General features: G+C 46.8%; 1 protein-coding gene across 1 annotated transcript in view; it reads left to right on the forward strand.

Moving 5' to 3' along the window:
- The window catches only part of Dzip1 (DAZ interacting zinc finger protein 1), a 52,795-nt gene that overhangs the window by 26,570 nt on the left and 3,318 nt on the right, over window positions 1-22,907 (forward strand). Inside the window, exons 14-22 of the mRNA XM_032917418.1 lie at window positions 2,658-2,714; window positions 10,052-10,114; window positions 12,446-12,582; window positions 14,873-15,035; window positions 15,441-15,570; window positions 16,444-16,497; window positions 18,519-18,712; window positions 20,741-20,871; window positions 22,423-22,588. Coding sequence (XP_032773309.1) covers window positions 2,658-2,714; window positions 10,052-10,114; window positions 12,446-12,582; window positions 14,873-15,035; window positions 15,441-15,570; window positions 16,444-16,497; window positions 18,519-18,712; window positions 20,741-20,871; window positions 22,423-22,588 — 1,095 coding nt within the window. The remainder of the gene's footprint in view (window positions 1-2,657; window positions 2,715-10,051; window positions 10,115-12,445; window positions 12,583-14,872; window positions 15,036-15,440; window positions 15,571-16,443; window positions 16,498-18,518; window positions 18,713-20,740; window positions 20,872-22,422; window positions 22,589-22,907) is intronic.

The raw sequence follows: 22,907 nt of genomic DNA on the forward strand, positions 1-22,907 counted from the left end.
AGTTAGTCTGGGAGGGTGGTGACAAGGGGGGGCTTCTCTTATGAAGCCACGGCCGCTTCCTAATGCCAAGGAGATTGGAAGGTCGTGGGGGTGGGGAACTAGATTTAACTTAGGAAATAAGGAAAATGCACGCTTCAGGGAAGGATGGGACATTAAAAGACGGAGCTGAACAATAAACAAAGGAAACAGCACCAAGCACACAAACAGAAAACAAAAAAATGTAACAGCAAAGTGTGTTTGGAGTGATTTTTTTTTCTCCAAATGGAGTGGCCAGGCAGCCAGATCTAGTGGGATATGAGAAGTCAGTTATTAAAATCTTGATATAGTAAAGAATTTATTCTCCACGCTTTCAAATAACTTTATGTTTGAAAATGTGCTTGTACGGTTGTGCGTGTGTAGATTTCTTTAAGGAAGTATGTGTAAATGTCACTGATAGTCCGTATGGTAAGAGAAAGTATTGGTGTCCCTGGGCTAAGGAGAATGGGGGGTTAGGTGGGTCCATAATCCATACGTAGGGGACCCTTGGGGGTGGTTCACTCATCCTCAGTCCCTCCTCCAGCCTGGAGAAAGATCTAAAAATCCAAGATTGTAGGCATGACAAGGAGAGCCTTTTCAGGGGGGAGCACAGGTGCCCTAAAGTGTAAGATAAGAAAATTCAAATAACAAAGGCGATCATAGAGGCGGGTGCCCAGCACCAGGTGGGTGGGGTCCAATCCAGGGGCTGCTCTATGATCCAGGCTGCGGCCAGTCATCTGGGACAGACGTCCTTCCCCGCTGTCTGCTACCGTCAGGGAGTGAAGTGTGTAGGCTAACAAGAGCCTGGTATGATCAGAGCAGACCTTAGTCACTTCAGACCTGCTACCCTCCGTCATAAGGGAGGCATTCCATGGCCTAGAGGGGCGCACTAGGAGATGATCAGTTTTAACGGCAGTCACGCGTCCTTTGGCTTTAAAGGAGCCTTTTGGTGGGTTTTCCTGTGACACGGATAGGCATTGGGATAGCTATTTTATTTACACGGCAAGATGCTCGCCTAAGACTGTATAGCTGCGGTATGACGTCACAAAACCAGCTGTAGACAACGAAACAACGAGCTCGACTGCTCCAGAAATTACTTACGAAGCACCAGCAGGCTCGATGTTTCCCACATTTGTAGCTTGCAAAACTTTGATGTAGATCGCACGAGTTGCAAATGAATCCAGAAGTCCTATTTTCTATGTTTCTAGTCATTTATGGGCAGATAGGAGGGGAACGCTATTGTGGGTATTTATTGTAAAGAAAAAAATGTAACTCCGCAGCGTTCACAAGGTTAGGGCCGATATTTTTAAGGTTGGATTGGGATTAAAGGTGAACTAGAGGAAGAAATCATAAACCACTAGGTAGTTGTTTAATGGGGGTGAGGTGACTGTGACCCTGAGACACTTCTCGGGCTCTCAGGGACTGTGAAACCCTGGAAGAAAGGCTGAAGGGTTTGCCCTTTGGGATAAAGTTAAAAAGCACTCAGAATTGACTAAGTCAGGTTTCCTCCGTCTAAAGCTGCACCTGAGTTAATAAGGCCTCATGTCTAGCCTCATGCTTGAGATGTTTTCTGGAACTCATGGAAGCTTCTCCTAGAACGGAGACAACTTAAATATCTGTCACGTAATAGAAAATCAGGGTCTAATTAAACACTGGGATGTTACATGACTACCAGACAATGTCGATGTTGATACACCACACACAGAAATACGCCAACTGAAAGAAGTCAGACCATAGTGTATAGTTCCGTATGTGTGAAATGTTCAGAAGTCAAGTCACGCGTATACAAGGGACAATAATTGTCACCAGGGGCTGAGGAGATGGGGAGAGAAGGAGCTAGCGGGCCTTGCCACTGAGAGGGAGAGTGACAGAAGTGCTCCAGGGGCAGTGAGCAATTGTGCTCACACAGCTCTGTGAATATACCAAAAGACACACATGCACACGCACACTCACACAAAAACACATGCACACATACATGCACACACGCATATTATACACACAGACACATACACACACAGGTACACACACCGGGACATGCACACACATGCATACACTCACAGGCACACGTACACACACAGGTGCACCCACACACAGGCACTCATGTACACAGATACACACACAGACACACATGTACACACATGCATACACACGTGAACATACATAGGCACACACATAAATGCACGTGCATATACATGCACTTGCACACACATGCACACACACAGGTACACATACACACACACAGGTACACATACATATGCATGCACATGCATACACACCTACACACGCACAGGAACACGCACACACACAGAGGTGATTATTTCTCAGAAAAGTTATTTTTAAAGACATGAGGATATGGCTCAATGGCAGAGTGTTTAGCTAGCATGTATAAGGCCCTGGGTTTTATCCCTGGCACCTCCAAATAATATTTTAGAAAAAACTTAATAAAAATCAGATTAGGCCAGCTGGACAGTGTGTGCTGTTCATTCGAGGTGTGTGCTTCCTGTAGGCTGTCTCTATCTTTTTTGGAGCGTGTGGTCACCTTTTTAAAATAAACAGTCTCAATGATTGGTCAGATGCTTAAGCTGTAGAGACGGGGCCAGTGAGCTTTCTCATGAGCTTTCTTCTCTCTTGTTCTGTTTCAGTGAATGCCTCGGCCACGCAGAATCTGGATGGTACACCCAACCTGACCATGGTACATGGTAGGTTTCAACAACAGCCTTAATGTTCCGTGTGCATTTTCCACCCAGAGTTAGATAATTCATTAACCCAGATTGCCGGCAGGCGTGCGATTATATAAAACAGGAAACAGCAGCAACTACAAAGCAGCTCTTATTAAAACTGCTGTCTTCACAGACAACGTGACCAAAACGGCGGGACATACGGTCAAAGCCATTCAGCGGGCAGGGTGTGTGTTGCCAGACATACCAACAGCAGTTTTAACTCCAGTACTTCATTTATTTATGATCTTTGAAAAAAGTGGTGGGACCAGAGGAAGAACAAGGTGGCTGGGTACTGGGCCAGCCAACCAGCACATGCCACAGGGCATAGGCACTGCTTGTTTTCGTAACTTTCAGAGTGGTAGTTCGTCACCTTTTTAAAATAAACAGTCTCAATGATTGGTCAGGAAAATGTAGAAAAAAGATAGAAACCAAGGGCAACAAACTGGACCAGGCCCCAGGGATGAAGTCACTACCAGAACCTGGTCCTCAGCCAGGACATTGATATTACGATCACGCTCTGGTAGACGGATGGCTGTCTGCAGCTATGGTGCTCCTCCTGTTGAATTGGGCTTCTTGCCGTTTCTAATCCTCTGATCTTTGTGTTTTCGTGCATTACAAAGGTACCAAGAGGACCACCTTTTCCTGCCTCATCTACCAACGGCGTAGAATCTAATAATCACTGTCCTCTGAGGAAGTAGCTGAGGTGGCTCAGTAGATAAAGCACTTGCCATGCAAGTGTGGGGATTAGAGTTTGAATTTCCATAACTCACCTCTGTAACCCCAGTGCTACTGAAGTAATATCGGAGATAGGAGAGTCCACGGAAACTCCCTGGCCAGCAGCCCGAGGCCCAAAGCAGTAAAGAAGTGACTGTGTGAAAATAAGGTGGGAGATGAGGACTGAGACCCAAACTGTCCTCTGACCTCCCATGCATACCATGCACTCAAACCCACGCTTACACACACACACACACACACACACACACACACACACACACGAACACACATGCATGCACACATGCAGGAACACATACATACATGAAAACACACATATGGGCACACACGTGGAGATACACACATCACATACACACATAAATACACATTCACATGCATACATGCACACACACATGAACACACATGCATGAACATACGAATACACATGTACATGTACATCACATGCACATATGCACAGAACACAGCGCACATGTGCACACATGCACATATATACAATACACATGTACACACATGCAGGAACATGTGCATACACTTACACACATGCACATAGACACATACACACATATGCACACATCACATATGCACACACACATGAAGCACACATGAGTATACACATGCACACATACATGCACACTCATGCACCCACACATGAATACACACATGCACACATACACTCAGAACACATGAACATAAGCACACAACACATAAGCACATATGCACACAGGAACACACACACATATACATATGCATATAAAAATCATGCAAGAACTATAGTGCTAAGCAATCAATGTTTAAAAAAATATTTTTGAAAAAAGAGTAGGCATGAATTGGGCGTAGTGGTTCATGTCTGAAATCCCAACACTTGGGAGGCAGAATCTGGAGGAATACTGCAAGTTTAGGGCCAGCCTGGTCTACATAGCAAATTTGAGACTAGCCAGGACTACATAGGGCGCCTCTACTTCAAACAAACAAAAGAGTAGGCTTAAGTCCACAAGGGAACTAAATTTAGACCTTTTGCCTTCATACATACTGTGGTCAATGCATGTGGTCTTTGATAATGAGCCTTTAAACCATGACTGATCATGGAGAAGTATTGAATCATGGTGTGAAACCTACCTCTGGATCTTATCACTTATGTTTGTTTTTCTCATTCACACTAATGATAGACACAATGCATGTTATACTTGAACAAATTGGCTTAATATTGAAAATATGAGAAAATTATCTCAACTATACATATAGTGTATGTATATTTAGTGTCTCAACAAGACAAAACTTAATCAAAAGAGTAGAGTCAGACCAGCAGAACAGTAGTCAGGAGCGCACTCAGCTCCTATTCTAGCAGGTGGGGACAGCGTCTTCTCCTCACTGGCTGGGGTCCCACCTCCCAGTCTTATTTGATTGGCTAGTCTTAAAAGAAATGATGGGCAGGAAATGAAGGAAGGGTCAGATGCCTTAATCCCAGAGTGCAACAGGACCTTCGTGTAAATAGTTTTATCGGTTGGGGGTGGGGATTAAAATACTTGTAAAAAGAAAGTCTTACAAGGTGGGGGGAGAAAAAAAAATTTGAATTCCTTGTCCTAAGCAGAAGGATTTTTAGTATTTGAAAGTATACCCTTCTTCTTCTTCTTCTTCTTCTTCTTCTTCTTCTTCTTCTTCTTCTTCTTCTTCTTCTTCTTCTTCTTCTTCTTCTTCTTCTTCTTCTTCTTCTTCGTCTTCTTCGTCTTCTTCGTCTTCTTCTTCTTCTTCTTCTTTGTCTTTTAACTTTTTTTATTAACGAGTATTTCTTATTTACATTTCGAGTGTTATTCCCTTTCCCGGTTTACGGGCCAACATCCCCCTAACCCCTCCCTCTCCCCTTCTTTATGAGTGTTCCCCTCCCCATCCTCCCCCCATTGCCGCCCTCCTCCCAACAATAACGTTCACTGGGGGTTCAGTCTTAGCAGGACCCAGGGCTTCCCCTTACACTGGTGATCTTACTAGGATATTCATTGCTACCTATGAGGTCAGAGTCCAGGGTCAGTCCATGTATAGTCTTTAGGTAGTGGCTTAGTCCCTGGAAGCTCTGGTTGGTTGGCATTGTTGTTCATATGGGGTCTCGAGCCCTTTCAAGCTCTTCCAGTTCTTTCTCTGATTCCTTCAACGGGGGTCCTGTTCTCAGTTCAGTGGTTTGCTGCTGGCATTCGCCTCTGTATTTGCTGTATTCTGGCTGTGTCTCTCAGGAGAGATCTACATCCGGCTCCTGTCTGCCTGCACTTCTTTGCTTCATCCATCTTGTCTAATTGGCAAACCCTTCTTCTTTTTGAACATTCTGTCCCTCAAACTCCTTTCTGTCCTGTCTTGGAAACTGCAGTATGCAGAGCGTACACGTTAGCAGTAGCTGACTCAGTGAGGCCCCCAGTAGAGGGGCTCAGTTATTCCGTCCCTGTTATTAGCATGGTTTAAGGTGAGCCTATCTTCTTGAGGGTAGGAGTCTGGCCTGCCTCTATTGCGAAATCAGTTCTGCACCCAGGCTGCAGAATCTGTTCTCTTAACCAGCCTCCTACTTAATATTCGCCTCCCTAAGGAAGTAATCCCCTTAGGAACCAGACCAGAGGTCCAAATTCTATTTTTCACGTTGTTTTAAAACCGTCTGCCGCTCTCTGGCAGTAGACCTTTGAACTTCCTTTCCTTTCTATCTGTCCTTAGCCTTCTGGGTCATAGTATATGAGAGCACACTCTCTTTTCAAAATATTTTTAATGTATTATTGTTGATGTTTGTGTACAAGGTGGGGATGGGCGACTGGTGTGCATGCCATGGCCTCCTTAGGGAGGTCGGAAGTGACTTCGTGAAGTATGTTTTCTCCTGTTTTCACATGGTTTCTGAGGTTCTAACACGGTCGTCTGCCCTGTGGACTCTGCCCTGACAAGGCCCATCATGGCTCCTTCCTGGCATCTTCTAAGATTTAAAATGCTAGCCAGACCTGGCAAGGGGCCAACAGCCTTGGCTGGTCACAGAGCAGGAGGATCTGGGGGAGACTTGGCCAGAGGCCACTGATGTCCTCGGCTGGCACTTTGGGATGCTGGCCTCTACTGTGGTGGGGAAAGGAAAACATTAGTCATGGAGCAATCCACATTAATTGGCCCCTTTATCCTCCATCTCTTGTTCTGTCCCATGATTTGCTAACTACCTTGGTCGGGAATTCTCTGGGACCCATTCCGAGGCACAGATTTAAAGCTTAAATGCCTAGGAAGAGGAAAGCAGGTTCAGGCGGAAGGGATGTTGAGTTCCCTCAGCTCAGGGCAGGCCTCAAAGATCCCAGTGCAAAGCCAATGAATACTCTAGAATTGTCCGCCATGGAGGCAAGGCGTGGTAAGGGAATTATACTCCTGTGTCAGTCTCTGTCAGCCGTGGGATATGGACCACGTTGAGGAGGAGACAAGCTGTCCTGCCCACCTTCACAGAACTCACTGTGAACTCCATGGGTCAACAAGGCCAATACTTCTGTCCTGATGCAGTGGAGGTAGAAGTGGGAACCAAGATGGCTCTCTAGCTTTTGACTTAGCTACCCACACTGGAGACATAGGCAGTGAATTCTAGTTCTAAGGTGGTCAGCAGGTTTACAGAAGAACTAAGAGACCACTTCCCATCCACGGCTCCCAGATAAAGATCAGCCTAGGCTACATGCAAGTACTTTTTCCTTTTAAATTAATAGTATTTTTCGCTACTGGAGAACAAGCTGCCTCTGGGGTTGTGACTTGATTGTGATATTAAAATGCAATACATGTGATATGAAGTACACTTGATTGCTATTATCCTGACCCATACACCAGCTGTCCATGTGGGCCCCACTGGGCAAAATGTCCCTCTGTGAAGTTGCAAAGCAGTCACTTTTCCAAAGGTGACGGACACCTGATGACTTCTACCTACAGTTGAGACCTTCAGATTGTTTATGTTCCCAGTTCTCGTGGTATACCTGAACAGAGTCATCACAATACAAAGTTAAAAATGGGGAAGTGGTCCTCAGTCTGTCAGGATGTTACAATTGGTTTTCCAGAGGCAGAAACATTTGTATTAGATGTCATAGTATTTTCAAGAATACTTTATATCTTGGGATAGTGTTTTGGGGGCAGCAATACTCAGTTGTTCGATAGTTGACAGGTAATAGATTCTGGAATTCTGGTGTCTTATAGCTCTTACAGGGAAGAAAGATGGTTTCCTCTCTGCATACCACTGGTCCACACAGTGTTGTAGAAGCAGGACAGGACCATCTAAATAAGACTGAGTTTGATATTTCCAGGTGGCCATTATTAGGTACAGTTAGAAAGAGAAATGTTAGGATGTGGCTGCTGTCTTTTTTTTGTACCCTGCAAACCTTTTGTACTTTTTAATGGACACTCTTGTCATCCGAGGGTCTCGCTATGTAGTCCAGGCTGGCCTCATGATCCAGCCTCAGCCTCTGAAGCATAGGATAGATGCTTCTTGTAACTGTAGCAGTTCTCTAGCTGTCCCTTGTGCCATCTGCCTTCCTTCCTGTCACAGACCACCTGCAACAACAGAGGTTACAGCTGTATGTGCAAGGCAACAGCCTGGGGGATAAAGGGAAACAAAGTCTGTCCTTGAGGAATTTGCAGTCTACAAAATAACCAAATACTTGCCATTGTGTTACAAGGGAATGGATAGACTGTGGCGGTGTGGGCTGTCAACCTCTGGCCATTTGAGTCATGGAGGCAAGGATGAACTCATTGGCATGGCATCCTAGGTAGGGTAGACAGCTGGCAGAAAAGGTAACGGGCAAACACTGACTGTAGTAGTGACCCAGTTAATCACTTAGCTGAGCATACAGAATGCAGAAGAGGCTGGAGGGAGATAATGTTGGTCCTGACTGTTCAAGGAGGACTAAAGCACCAGTCTCTACTTGTCGAGATGTTTCTGTGGACAAGTGTACCCTTGGAATGTCCTTGAGGCTGGGCATGACGGATTGGAGAGCTGGGTTGTGGAGACAGTGGCTTGGCCAGAGTAAAGTACAAAGAGAAAGAGCAGCTTGGGATATTGGTAACCGTGGACATGAAAGCCCTTCCCTAAAAGCTGGGGTTACTTGTAGGAGCAGAGATGATTCAGGCACCGAGGGCCACCTCAGCATTGGTGATAGCTCACAAATGCTCTGAACAAATGCCTGGAGCGCACTCCACAGCCTGCAGGGAACGCAGCCTGTTAGAGAGTCCTCTCCACGTGACTCGGTTCTAGACTTCTTCTGGGAAGCCCTGATGGTTTCTGCTTCTCCCCGGCAGCTGATCTGGCCTCAGAGTCTTCTTTCATAGCTTGCCTTGTCTGAGTGTCTTCACAGCTTAACTCTGTCTGAGAAAGACTTTCAGCTCTTCCTGCCCACTATGGTGGGGAGGAGCCTAGTGAATCTGGTCAGCTCAGGAACTTCCTGGAGCTCTTCTTAAGGTCCTGGTTAAGGAGCTTTCCTGAAGGATGGAAGGTCTCAGTCTTGGAGTAAACACCATTCTGGAGGGTAAGACAGAGTGAAATGGCCTCCACATCCAAGATGAAAGTACAATGTCAGGGGGAAAAGTGCTCTGTGGTCTCTGAGCTGCAGGTGGGTGAGCCGTGTATCCCACGGTTGCCTGTTGCCTGTGCCTATATCCTGAATGCTCTCACGGCATCTTCCTCCCTTCCTAAGGTTGATTGGTTGGTTTGATTGAGCTCCTGGCAGATTTCCTCGTGCAGGCGGATAGCATGTCCCTGGTAGAAGTCGACCAGAGATCGTATTTTCCAGTCTCCAACTCATGTCCTCGGTGAGATGGGACAGCTCTCTCCAATTCACCCTACTCTAAGGCCTCGCCGCGGGGCTCTCTAGGACAGAGCTGGAGTTGGGAGCCTTGGATATCTGCAAGACCGTGTCTCTCTCTGTATTGCTGCTCACCTGCCCTGCTTCACATTCCGGGTCTTAATCTTTGCCAGCTTCTCCTAGCCAACAGTCAAGGGTTCCGGCAGGCGGCCAGGCATAGGCGTGAGCTATCCAGGCTAATACATCCCTCTTGGAAGTTCCAGCTTCTATTTCACTTTATCTCTACTGTTGTATTTTAGACAGGTGGCTCATGGGAAAGTATTTTTGAAGTTGCATCTCATGTCAGCAAGAGATGAATGAGTGAGAGATTTAAAACTTAAATCCTTAAAATATATAATTTTAAAGTGACATTTGAAGTTCTATAGAGTACCTAGAAATTGGAGAGTTCCTGGAGAAGTGATCAGTTGTTTCTGCCTCAGCCAGGCATGGCGAATCGTGCTCCCAACTCACCCATTTAGGAGGTGGAGGCAGGATCAAGGTTCAAGGTCACTGTTCACTATACAGAGAGTTCAAGGCTAGCTCGACTCCATAAGATCCTATCTTTTAAAGAAAAGGAATAAATAAATAGACTAAAATAATAAAATCAGAAGTCACTGCCTTAGTATTTTCCCAGTAGATCTTTGCTATTTAGGCAAAATATATCAGTGGATATGTGCATACAGTAGTTTGTGTATATGTATGTATGTCTGTATAAATTACTTGGAGGCAAGCAGATGTATTTGTATGACCCCTCTTTTTCTTCATTAACAGAGCAAGTGTTCTCTTCACACGTACTGGAACCAATAGCAGAACTTTCTTCAGAGGAGGAGAAAGGTAACAGAGCTCTGAGGTTTACTTGTTTACTCAGATCTAGACCTCAGAAGTACAAGCCCGTGCCATACCACACACCATACCCAAAGCAAGAGTGACCCTTATATGAGGGCTGTAGATTCGACCTGTGTGATATACTGTACCGTGTTATCTTGTTCCCCTAGTGTTCCTAAATCTTATGCTTTGTGGAGGCTGTATGCAGGTAAGTTAACAAGAAACCTCTTATGTCAGGAAACTTAAAAGCAAAGCTCCTTTATTTCAGTACAGATACTCCCTGACTGGATGACAGAGTGACTCCTGTATCGTATACCCGATGACGTGAAACTGTGCCAGAGTAACCGTCTCACCGTGTTAGTCTGAAATGAATGAGCACAGTTTCCATCTCCAAGTACTGGAACTCAGAGCTTGCACACGCTAGACAGGGGTTCTACCTGGGAGCGGTAGCCCGGTCCCCTAATCTCTCTTAATGTCAAAAATGAACACAGGATGTAAGCACTGGGGACGAAATAGAGCAAATGTCTTCAGTGTGCATGCAATGTGGGAGCTGTCATAGGACTGAGTTGATAAATTATTTTTGCTTACATATTTCTTTTTGGCATTCCTAAAAAATCACTTTTACATATCTTTTCTTAAACTTTACGAGAAAGTGTATACCATTGCTTTCTGAGGCCGGATTTCATGTTTTCCAGCTGTGCTTGAAGTCTGCGTCCTCCCCAAGCCCCGTGACTCCAGGTGTCTGCTGTAAACAATCAGGGTTCTTTGTGGGACTTTGTTTTGTTTGTTTTCTTCTTCTTTTTTTTTTTAAACATTTATTTATTTATTATGTATACATCATACAGCTTTCTGCCTGCATGTATGCCTGCAGGCCAGAAGAGGGCACCAGACCTGATTACAGATGGTTGTGAGTCACCATGAGGTTGCTGGGAATTGAACTCAGGACCTCTGGAAGAGCAGACAGTGTTCTTAACCTCTGAGCCATCTCTCCAGACCCCTGTTTGTTTTCTTCTAACGGGGCCTCTGTGCAGCCCCTCGTTGCTCTGGAACTCACTCCATAAACTAGAGCAGCCTCGAACTTACAGAGATCCGCATGCCTCTGCCTCCCGAGTGCTGGGAACAGTCAGTTTGACAAGGAGTGGTTGCTAATGTTTGACGTCATTTCCGAAAGCATGCCGTTTAGACAAATTAGGACGAGAACACCTGCTCTGTTAATGAAGACCAAAAGGAGTAATGCAAAAGTTTCCTTCCAAATAATTTATATATATACATATGTATATGCAAACTACTATATACACACATCCACTGACATATTTCCCCCTGATCAGTAATTTTTTTTCTTACCGGGAATAATGCTTCACCATTTATCACCTCTTAAGGAGGAAGCTATTCGGTAATCAATATGAGGGTTCCGTTCTTAACCACTTCTGTCAGGAGGGGAGGTTCTGTAATCTTCAAAAAAAAAACGTCCTATTGTAGTTTGTCATTGTGAGTGCCGTGCTTGCAAAGGCCAGAGGAGGGCGCTGGAGTCCCTTGGAGGGAGAGCTATGGGCAGCGATCGGCTGCCTGACTCGGTCACTGGGATCTGAACCCAGAACCTCTGGAAGAGCAACGTGTGCTCGAGACTGCTGAGCACTTCAGCCATAACATGTAAAATTTTAGTAGTTCTTATAACTCCTGGGCTTCCTGGGATTTTACCACTTTTTCTTATTTTTATAAAGCTACAAATACAAACTGAAAATTGACTAAACCAGTCCTGTTCATAATATCTACATATGGTACATATGTCCGAGTCTTGGCATTGCTGCGTTAATCATTGGCACTTCTGAAAAACGTGTCTTTTTTAATGAGGTATATTTTCATGTGTCTTTACGAGTTGCCTCTAACTTTTTACTTACTAGCTCCAGTGTTAGCACGGAGAGTCTGGGAGCCCTACCCTGGCTGACTAGACAGCAAAGTGGTGTGCCTTAGCATTCACTAAGTTATCTCCTCAAAACTTAAAGAAATTTAAAACAAATTGGACCTCTTCTCTCCCTAAGATAAATTCTAAGTAAGCCTAGGGACATTTTGGGAAATACTCCCACTGATAAAACATTAAAGAAATATATATCCTATCTACCTCTTAAGTCGATCAACTCTAATGCGGGTGAGCAGTAAGGAGTCTCAGAAGTCACTCATGTTCTGAGGGAGACTTACAGAAGCTGAGATACCTAAGCCTTATGAAATAGTCAAGACCTCAACATCTTTACAGACGTTTACCTCCTGCCTTAAAGCTGCGCGTTTTGATTTTCTGCTTGGAATGGGTTTGTATAATTCTCTTTAAATCTTCTTCTTCTTCAGGGCGAGAAAATGAGCAGAAAACAAATAAAAAGACGCATGTAAAGAAAACGCCAAATACCAACCCGACCCCTAAGGAGCTGAGGACCAACCTGGAGAAGGAGCTGGGGAATAAACTGAGAAGCTTCGGGATCAACGAGGTACGTCCCTCGTTTTCTGGACATTCGCTCCTTTAGATTCCACTTTCAAAATCAGGACACACAGAGAGAAGAACAGACTTCTTCACCCTGTCGGAATTCGGAGACTAGACGCTAAGATGACTCAGGTTAGCAGAGCCCTGCGTGACACTCGCTAGAACCTGGTGCGTGTCTAAGACCTCAACAAATCCAGACTCACTCATAGGCGGGGGAGTAGGACTCAGCGTCAATGTCATTATGACTTGTTTCAGAGGGAAACTGGGCTAGGTTCCCGCAGCTGGAGGAGGCCGAGGGTGCGTCTGGGTGCTGCATAGTATTCTGCGTCTTGCCTCCTCTGACGATGCTTCTCGTCTGTTTCGTGCGCGAGCAGTCTGGCCTGTATTTACTAGAGCATCTAAACGCATTGGAGTTTTAACGCTCCTTTTGAGAGTGGCTGTGCAAGGTTCCTGTGTGACTCTGAACTACTACGCTTTGTACATGTCCTTTTCTGTGAGCATAGGCAATCAAGACAGGCATCATTTCCCTCTTGGAAGCATTTCTAGGAATGGCATTGCTGGGTGAAGAGGCAGCCGTGTTTAACGTCATAGCTGCAGCTGAATCGTTTTATCAAATGTGCCAATCTACGCTCCCCCTCAACGGGCAGAAGGGCTCAATCACTCCAGGTCTTCAGTCAGTCGTTAGTACCGTCAGTCTGTAATTTCCACATAGACTCTCTGTGGGGATTCTTAGCCCTGCTAAGGCCAGGGAAATCAGAGACATCTGTACACTGTCACGGTTCCTATACAGACGCTCTTGAGACTAGATTTCTGTGCTTGCTGTTCCCATGGGTTTCCTGGGTTTTAATTTTGATCAGAGCCTCATTTATGGTTTTTCACCTAGTGCTTGGAAACATTTCTGCTTGTTTCCTCCGCGTGCATGTGTGCGTGTGTGAGTGCACATGTACACATATGCACTCACGTTGGTTCAGGATTAGAAAAGTTTGACTCGATTTCCAGTTGATGGAGTTGATATCATTGCTTGTGTGACCCCGGTTTCCCCCTTCATTCAAAATCATGCTTCTGTCACGTGGAAATCCTTGCATGCGTCCAGATCTGCTTTGGACCTTCAGTGACTTTTCCTTGTTTAACTCTTCATTCACACTGACTTTCGAGTCAGTAGACTTCACTTCATTCACACTGACTTGACCATAGGAGCCTGGCCTTCCCCTGCCTTGATGGGCCGTGCTTGTGCAACGCTAGTGTTACTACTTCAAACACTTGCCAGTTCCTCTATCGCCTGTTCCTATTGCTCTTTAGAAAGACACTCCCACTTCTGGATCAGCCATGTTTGGGACACTGGTGGAAACTATTCGAAATTCCGGGTGTTAATTAGGAAAGGCCGACAACTGTATGACATCAGATCCTCCCCACTAACTACAAGGTGTAAGAAGGCAGACATTAACCCTGACGATTAAAGAAAGTGTAAGAAGTCCTTGACCCTCTGAAGAGACCAGAAGACGTTGGGCAGATCAGATGAACAGCGGAGGATAGAGGAAGCGTGGACATGACACTTCTCTGGTGACAGACACCTCCCTCCTGGGCGGTGTGGGGTCATGACAGGGAGCACAGAAGAGAGGGGAGGTGAAGGGAGACTGGGGAGAGGAAGCGCTCATGAGTGGGGCATTAGTGCAGAACCAACCCTGGAAGTAAGAGTACCTTCCCTTCTGCCTGCGTCCCCGTCAGCTACAGAGTCCCTCGGTCACCTCTGAATTCACACTAACATACTTCAGCTGTACAAGACACACCCATAACTGCACAGCTCTCCTCTCTGCGGATGAGTGCCGAGCTCCAAGGCTGGCACTCAGTTTCTTCTCTTTGGTCTTGTCACACAAATCTTTATAGGGTGAGCCCGTGGGACATGTCTACTTCTACCCTGCTGTCCTGTCTTTCTCACAAGGCGTCCTCAGTTGTCACTGACTGACATGCTAATGCCAGTCTTCATGAGAGCGCAGCTGAGCGCCTGCCCAACCCCCTTCACCGTTCTCTGAAGGCCAGGGCCTCTGACAGCCTTTCTTCTTGGGATTCCTCTAGTCCTGGTGGCTTCACTTGCATTCTGTTGTGGCTTGACCAGCCATAAACAGGCACAGCTGTATTGCAAGCTCCTTTTAGAACCAGGAGAGTTTGTTATATGCTAGATCCCATACCGTAAATGACCCTGGACCCCAAAAGAGCAGAGTTACTGCTGACGTACGTCTATGGATGAGAAACCTCCAAGGTTGACGATAAGGGATTGACACAGTACCTTACTCCTTCAGAATATCCAAGGTATTCCATGCGAGATCTTGAATAGATCGCTTAAAGCCATGCAAGTAGCCAGACACGACCTAGCAAAACAGGTGCCCGACATTCAGCAAATTCGAGAAAACCTGGAGCATCAGCTGATCTGTAAAATGGGAGAGAGAGCGTCACACTCTTCAGGTAAGCCCGCCGCCGCCGCCGCCGCCTGGCACTCCACAGCCACAAAGGAGAGCCAAGTTTGACAGCCTTTCCCACGTTTGCAGACTTTGGCACCGGCTGCTCTCTTACTGCCTGTACTTGAGATGCTGGGTCTGACTCCCACCTTGGGGTGGATGACTACCTGTAATCTTAGTGCTCAGGAGGTGAGGGCAGGTAGACCAGGAGTGATGCAAGGCCAGCCTGGGCTACAAGAGACCTGTCTCAAAAGAAAGGGGGGAAAATCAGTATAATGAAGCCCTTGTTCTGGACCCCAGACCTGAGAGGCGCCCTGTTCTTTTCCGTGACTTAGGGATAGTGTATGCTTAGTTAGACTTTACGCTTTACTGTAAAGGCAGCAGAGACTCACAAAGGATACTTCTCTTCCAGATAGGCGCCATGCCCCTCCCATGGCCTCCTTTCCACCCGAAGAAGTACCCAAAGCAACCCAGCTTCCCCCCAAAAGCAGACCGTTGGTCAAGCAGAAAGCTGTGTTCACTGATAAAGCGTCCTCCCCAAAGTGAGTATTTCCAACTGTAAGGAAAACAAAAACACTGCTTTGCCATAGCCGGCTGAAGTCGCTGTAATCATGCATCCTGGACTGGATCAGCAGAACAACAGGGATTTGTGTTGGAGGCTGGAAGTTCAGAATCAGGGTGTCAGAGGTCAAGTTCTGTCTCCAGAGCCATTGTGTCCTGTGTCCTCACACGGGGAACAGGCTCTGGTCCCTTCGTCTTTCAGAGGCAGTGCCATGGTTACTTTTCAGTCGCTGTGACAAAGCACTATTACCAAAGCAACTTATAAAGAAAGCATTCGATTTGGGGCTCACGGGTCCGGAGAGTTAAGAGTCAAAGACCATCACAGAGGGCAGTATGGCGGCAGGCAGGCAGGCAGGCAGGCAGGCAGGCAGGCATGGCAGGCAGGCTTGGCTCTGGAGCTTTCCCTGAGAGCTTTCTTACAGCCCAGCCCACAAGCACATGTGGAGAAAGCTAACCAAGAAGGGCTGGGTCATTGAAACCTCAAAGCCTGTCTCCAGTGACGCACCTCCTAATCTTCCCCCTTTGCCAACTGGGGACTAAGCGTTCAAATGTTTGAGCTCACGGGGGCCATTTTCACCCAAGCCACCACAGGTAGCAATGCCATCATGGGGAGCCAGCCCTCTGACTCCATTTGGCCCAGTTCCTTCCCAGATTCCTGCCCCTGGATGTCATGACACTACAAGTCAAGTGAGTGACTACAAGCCTTGAGTCTGCAGCGATGAACTAGACTCATCCCCAACTTCCTTGTAGTTTCTGATCGATGACCAAAGACAGTTTGTGTTTTCCCATACACATTTGTATTGACTATATCATTCCCTTGTCTACCTCCTTATTTATTTATTTTTTTTTTTTAGACTCAAGAAAAATACCAAAGAAAGTCATTTTCTCAGAAGGTGTCCAGCTACCAAGTGAGTACTGGGAGAGGTGCCAGGGTTGGGTGGGCCAGGTGTGAAGTTTTCGAGTGTTGCTCTCTTGGTGAAGTAGGGGCCCACTGCAGTTAAGGGAAGTCACGGTGCTTATTCATCAAGGTTACTTTGTGAGTCCCTCCTTTTGGTTGTTATTTGTGACTTCATTAATTACTACGTCACTCAGCTTTTCCACACAATGACATCCATTAACAAACAGGATCACCCCGAGTCATGCGGGTGCAGCCCCTCCCAGTGTAAGTGTCATGTCTTAATAAGCACGTTTAAGTAGGGGGGATGGTGTCTTGGTGTCAGCCGGTTCTGGCACTCTGACCTGGGGTGAAAGTCGTTGGAGACCATCCCTGGCTTAGGATCACTTTAAATGAGAACATATAAGAGGGGCCCGGCACTTGCAGGCATCCACTAACTTGCAGGGATTCTCCTGTTACTTCTTCTGAACAACACCCAGGGTTCAGTGCCATCGTTGCCTGAGTCCGAAGATATCAATACCGTGAAACCCCTCTTCCCTGGGTACCATGAAGCGGTGATAGATACCGTCTCATCTTTTCATGAGCATAACCTCACGGAGGGAGCTTTGCTTCGTGGGGTGCGTGTGGCCGACCAACCCGCACGGGCAGATGTGGTATACAGAATTTAGACTTTCTACAACCTCCTTCAAGTGGACACTCTGAGCTTCTATTTCACTTTCAAATAGGGGTGGTAGTCCCCAAGTCGGAAGTTAAAAAAAAAATAGTGTAGTCGTAGAAATCTTTTTCCATCACTGAGAAGTGTTTTCCTTTGGCATTTAAGAGCTAAGAGTATTGAGACAGTGCACATCTGTGTTTAGGGGTTGGGACTGTGCACATCTGGGTTTAGGGGTTGGGATTGTACACATCTGGGTTTAGGGGTTGGGATTGTACACATCTGGGTTTAGGGGAACTTCAGCCCATTTAACAGCTCTGCTTCCTGGTTAGCAGATCTGGGTGCACTCTCGGGCTTGCACATGACTTCAGCTTCACTGCCTCATTGCCTGTGGGCACAGGGGAGTCCCCTATACTGTGGTTTCTGGGAACTACCTGGGGTGGTCTGTAACACTTTAAAGGCAGCCACGTCAATGTGGAGGATTCTGGACAAACTAAAACTAGAACTGCCCTACGACCCAGCCATTCCATTTCTGGGCAAGCACAACACAAAGATACTCAAAGAATCAGGTTTCTTTCTTCACTGTGTGACATAGCCAGAAAATGTCCCTCAAGAGACAGATGGTAAGGAAAGTATGGCACACACACACACACACACACACACACACACACACACACACACAGCATGGAGCTTTACTCGGGAAACTGTTAGAGCTCAGAGTTACTCGAGCAAAGTGTTCCAGATGCACAAAGACAAATGTTGAGTGTTGCCTCTCATAGGCAGGGCCTGGGTTTTAATTTTTATATGTGTAGATATGGGGGGTGCGTGTGTGCGTGCGTGTGCGTGTGTGTGTATGTGTGTGCACATGTGTGCGTGTGTGTGTGCGCGCGTGCGTGCGTGCGTGTGCGTGTGTGTGTATGTGTGTGCACATGTGTGCGTGTGTGCGTGTGTGTGTATGTGTGTGCACATGTGTGCGTGTGTGCGTGTGTGTGTGTGTGTGTGTGTGTGTGAAGGGGCTTGACCTATCAGTCATCAAACTAGCAAAGAGACCAAAAATGGGAAAAAGAGGTATTAAGGAATGTTGCGGAGGAAAAAAGAGAGAGAAGTAAAAAAGTGGGGAACAGGATGTGTGTGAGGTGAAAGCTAAAGGGGACTGGTGTAGGGAGGAGGGGCCCAGCAGTGGGAGCAGGAGAGAGACTAAGGGAGAGGAAGAGGAAATGGAGCCCATATGAAAGAAAACTCCAAAATACAGCCAGTTGTGCGGTCATTAAAAAAAAAACAAATTTCAAAAAGGAAGGGGAAAAAAGGACACCTAGCTAGTCAGTTCTGAAATGAGGGAACAGCGCCCCTTACTTACCGCTGTTTCGCTCTGACTTACACAGGACGCCTCCCTTCAGCTCAGAAGAGGAGCCGGAAGAAGAGGGCTTTATCCGGGCACACCGCTCCCCAGAAGTACTCTCCACACAGCCACCTAAGAACAAGAGGTGTAACTTTGGAAGGAGAGCTGGCAGAAGTGACACGGACTGGACAGAGGGAAGTGAAATGGATGACTCGGACTTCTCTCCTAAGCTGACAGGTGAACCCTGATCCCCTGAAAACCCTTCTGAAGTGTATGGAGGGCAGTGATCTCCGCTCCCGGGGCACCAGGCACTGGGCACCTGCGCTAGGATTGTGTGGGGGACCATGGGGCTCATCCCAAAGGCGCTGGTAGAGAGACACCCATCTTCAAGTAGAAGGGGAAGAACCAGTTGGGGATGTCTGAGTGTATGGGCTTCCCATAGCTGCTGTAACAAAAATGCCATACGCTGAGAGACTCAAACAACAGAAAGTTATTGTGTCAATATTCTGTAGGCTGGATAAACAAATTCAGGGTTCCGGTAGGTTCCTTTCCTTAGAGAGTGACCACAAGAGTCACTTTCTCTTGTGGTGGTTCTTGTCTTTCTTGCTATCTTCATATCTTATCCCACCCCCTCCGAGTTCATATCAGTCCTGGTTTCCAGGTTTTACTGTTCCCATCACTCATGGACCACCCCTTTTTAATTAGGTGAGTATGTGTATTTGGTGCATCCATGTATATATGCGTGCATGTGTGTATTTGCTCACATACACATGTGCACACATGTGCAGAAGACCGAGGTCAGCGTTGGGCATCTTGTTTTTTGAGGCCCAGTCTCTTACTGAGCCCAGAGCTCGCTGATTTGGCTGACTGTTGGGCTCCGAGGATGCTCTTGTGTCCACCTCCCCCAGCGCTGGGATTATAGGCACTGCACCCCTGGCACTCACGTGACTGATGGGTATTGCATTCAGGTCTTCATGATTGTGTGCCAGGACTTTACTGACTAAGCCATCTTCCCCAGCCCCCTGAGGCCACTCTCAGTGACTTCCCTTTAACTCAGTTTCCTCTGTATTCCTCTTCCAACCAAGATCGCATTTTAAGCTAGTGGGGATGAGAGCCTCAGCGAATGTTCTGAGAGAACAAACTTCAATCCGTTAATCTGGGATGGATGAGAATGGCTGCCCTAATGCACCGAGCTTGACAGGGTAATTGAGGCAAGCGTCCAGTGCAAGATTTCTGAGGCGTTGCCCAGGAAGGTAGAGCCAACGGACAGTCTCTTAAAGTATACTTTTAAAATTACAGACTTTAGACACGGCAGGTTTAATCGTATTCCACATAACCTTTACATATGCAAAGGATACGTGTAAAAACCACACCTTGTGTTGGAAGATGCCCACTGAATCAAAGTTGCTATGTTTGAATGAGACCACCCTTCAGTGATTTTGAATGGAAACTAGGTAACCTCATGCCGTGCAATTTCTTTTTTTAAGGGAATTTTATATATTCACCTTTTAATTTTATGTGTATGTGTATACATGTATGTGTATGTGTGTGTATGTATATGCACCCATGTGTGTTCATACACTTGCAGAGGCCAGACGAGGGCATCACATCCCCTGGGACTGGAGTCACAGGTGGGTGTGAGCTCTGTGCTATGGGTGCTGGGAACTGCACCAGGTTATCTGCAGACACTGCACCAGGTTATCTGCAGGAGCTGCACCAGGTTATCTGCAGACACTGCACCAGGTTATCTGCAGACACTGCACCAGGTTATCTGCAGACACTGCACCAGGTTATCTGCAGGAGCTGCACCAGGTTATCTGCAGACACTGCACCAGGTTATCTGCAGACGCTGCACCAGGTTATCTGCAGACGCTGCACCAGGTTATCTGCAGGAGCTGCACCAGGTTATCTGCAGACACTGCACCAGATTATCTGCAGACACTGCACCAGGTTATCTGCAGGAGCTGCACCAGGTTATCTGCAGGACCTGCACCGGGTTATCTGCAGACAATGCACCGGGTTATCTGCAGGCACCACACCAGGTTATCTGCAGGAACTGCAAGCACTTTTAATCCCTGAATCACTGTCTCTCCAACCACGTTTTTTCCCCAAACCCAGAGTTTACCAGCTAGTTCATTTGAGTAATAAATAATTCCGTGTAAAGCTGAGCCCCCTTCGGAGCTGACAGTGGGGTTGCTTTGGGTCTGGGGCTGCATAGATCTCAGTGCTCAGCCCCCTTCTTGACTGAATCTGTGGCTCTTCCAGGAACCTCTATTAAGATTCAGACTGACAAAGTTGAGAGCATGCCTTTTCCCCAAGGCAACAAGAATAAACCAGTTCCTGGGACGAACTCTGCTGATGCGGCTATCAAAAAGGAAGAGTTTCGAGAGCTAAAGGTGAGACTGCTGGCTAACGAATGGATCCGTCCTTTGGGGAACTAGGTAGCAAGCAACATTTTGGATTGAGGGAAAAGCCAGTTGTGATTAGTGAACGAGGTAAAGGGAGATGCCCCGCCTTCGTTTGTTTTCAGTGTGGCGTTTCTCCCCATCCCGTGGATAGTTGCAGAGACCCCTGCCTGATAGCAGCTGTGGACTGAGCAATATAAGATCTCAAATTTCAGCCCTGAAATGCTAAACTTTTTAAACACTGGCGTCCACTAAAAATTCTGAGTTTCAGATTTTGGATGTAGCACAGTTGAGCCTGCAGGAGCTATAGGTTCAAACACACACACACACACACACACACACACACACACTTACACACATACACACATACATGCACACACATGCACACACACACACACACACACACACACACACACACAAAAAAGAAAGATGCCAGGTTTGGGGGCATGGCGGGTCACACAGCACTCCTGTAGAGGTAGGCAGATGGCTCTGAGTTTGAGGCCAGCCTGGTCTACAGGAAGAGTTCAGGACAGCCAGGGCTGCACAGAGAAACCCTGTCTTGAAAACAAAGAATCAAACAAAAACAAAGCAACCACAAAGAAAGTTTCTGATTTTGAATAATATTGGAATTTTCAGATTAGGGGTATTCACACCTTATAAAATGTCTACAAATGTTCCCAATCCCAAAACCCTATCTAATTTGAAACACATGTGGCCCATGACTGTCCAGTGCACGTGTTTCCACAGCTCTATCGTGTGTAGTTTGACACCTGCAGATATTAGACGTTCTTGGAGCTTCCATCTAAAGCCCCCACACGTAGCTCAAGGATTTTTCTGACATCTGAAAGAAAATAGGGGCTTTTAAGGGTTGTCACCACCTGGGAGTCAGAGGCACTGGAGAAGAGGCCTGGAAGGTTCTGGGGCATTTCTTACCCCCAGAGTGTCTTGAGTGGAGCTTAGCTGTTGCTACCCTGGCCAGATGGGGTGTAGACTGTGTTCTCCAATACTAGCCATTCTTCTAATTCTGTAGATAACCCCGCCTGTTCACCCGAGGAACTCGGAGTGCCTGTTGAACTCCCTTCCTTAGTTATTGCTCTTTTTGCGTTAACGCAAACCAAGAAAATGACAAAATGCTGCATCAATCAAGACAGCAGGTCACCCTTTGGAAAGGGGTTGGTGGAAGCGTGGTTTGGGGTTCTTCTAGCCGGGGTGGGGGTGGGTCTCTCTCTGCAGGGCTCCTGGGTGACACATCTCACCCTGACTTTCAGAGTTACCTCCCCCTGTAATCCTTTAAAAAAAATCCTAGGACTTTTTAAATTCAAAATTATTTTTTTTAAAGAAAAATCAACAGCATTTTTTTTTTAAAAAGTTACTTCTGTAGCTTTCAAGTTGCGGTTTCAAATTCTCGTCCTGTCTTGGCGAAGCTGCCTCTGATTGGGCGCCCCATGTCATTCCTAACTCATCTGCCAGCCCAGCTGCTCAGCCTAAACCACGAGGGGCACCATTTCTTTAGGAAGCTTACATCCTTCTCTTGTGTTTCAGTGCACAGATGCTGATGACGAGGACTGGGATGTATCATCCTTAGAGGAAGAAAAATCTCTGGGCAGTAAAGGGAAGAGGGAGCCCCCACCCTCGAAGCGGGATCTCAGCTGCAGCCAGGTGCAGAGGGCCTGGGGCCCCGTGAACCCTCGGGAATTCAAGGAAGAAGGTCAGTGGGTTTCGCCCCCACGCACCCATGGGTGTGATTCTTTAGTGTATGTGTGTGTCCCCGCGGGTGCCCATTTCTGCACACGCATGTGGCGGCCGAAGCCAGCCTTGGTATTGTTTCAGAACAGCTGTCCACCCCGTGTTTAGAGACATGGTCTCTCATTGCCCTGGTTCTCAGCAAGCAGGCTTCTTGCCTCTGCCTCCCCGTGCTGGGGAAACAGTGTGTGCTCTAACTCGTGGTTAAAACGTGAGTTCTGGTGATCCAATCCAAGTCCTCGTGATTGACTGGCCAGCACTGCACCAGTCGAGCTAGCTTTGCA

This window comes from Rattus rattus, chromosome 12 (genome assembly GCF_011064425.1).
Source record: "Rattus rattus isolate New Zealand chromosome 12, Rrattus_CSIRO_v1, whole genome shotgun sequence".
NCBI classification, from domain to species: Eukaryota; Metazoa; Chordata; class Mammalia; order Rodentia; family Muridae; genus Rattus; species Rattus rattus.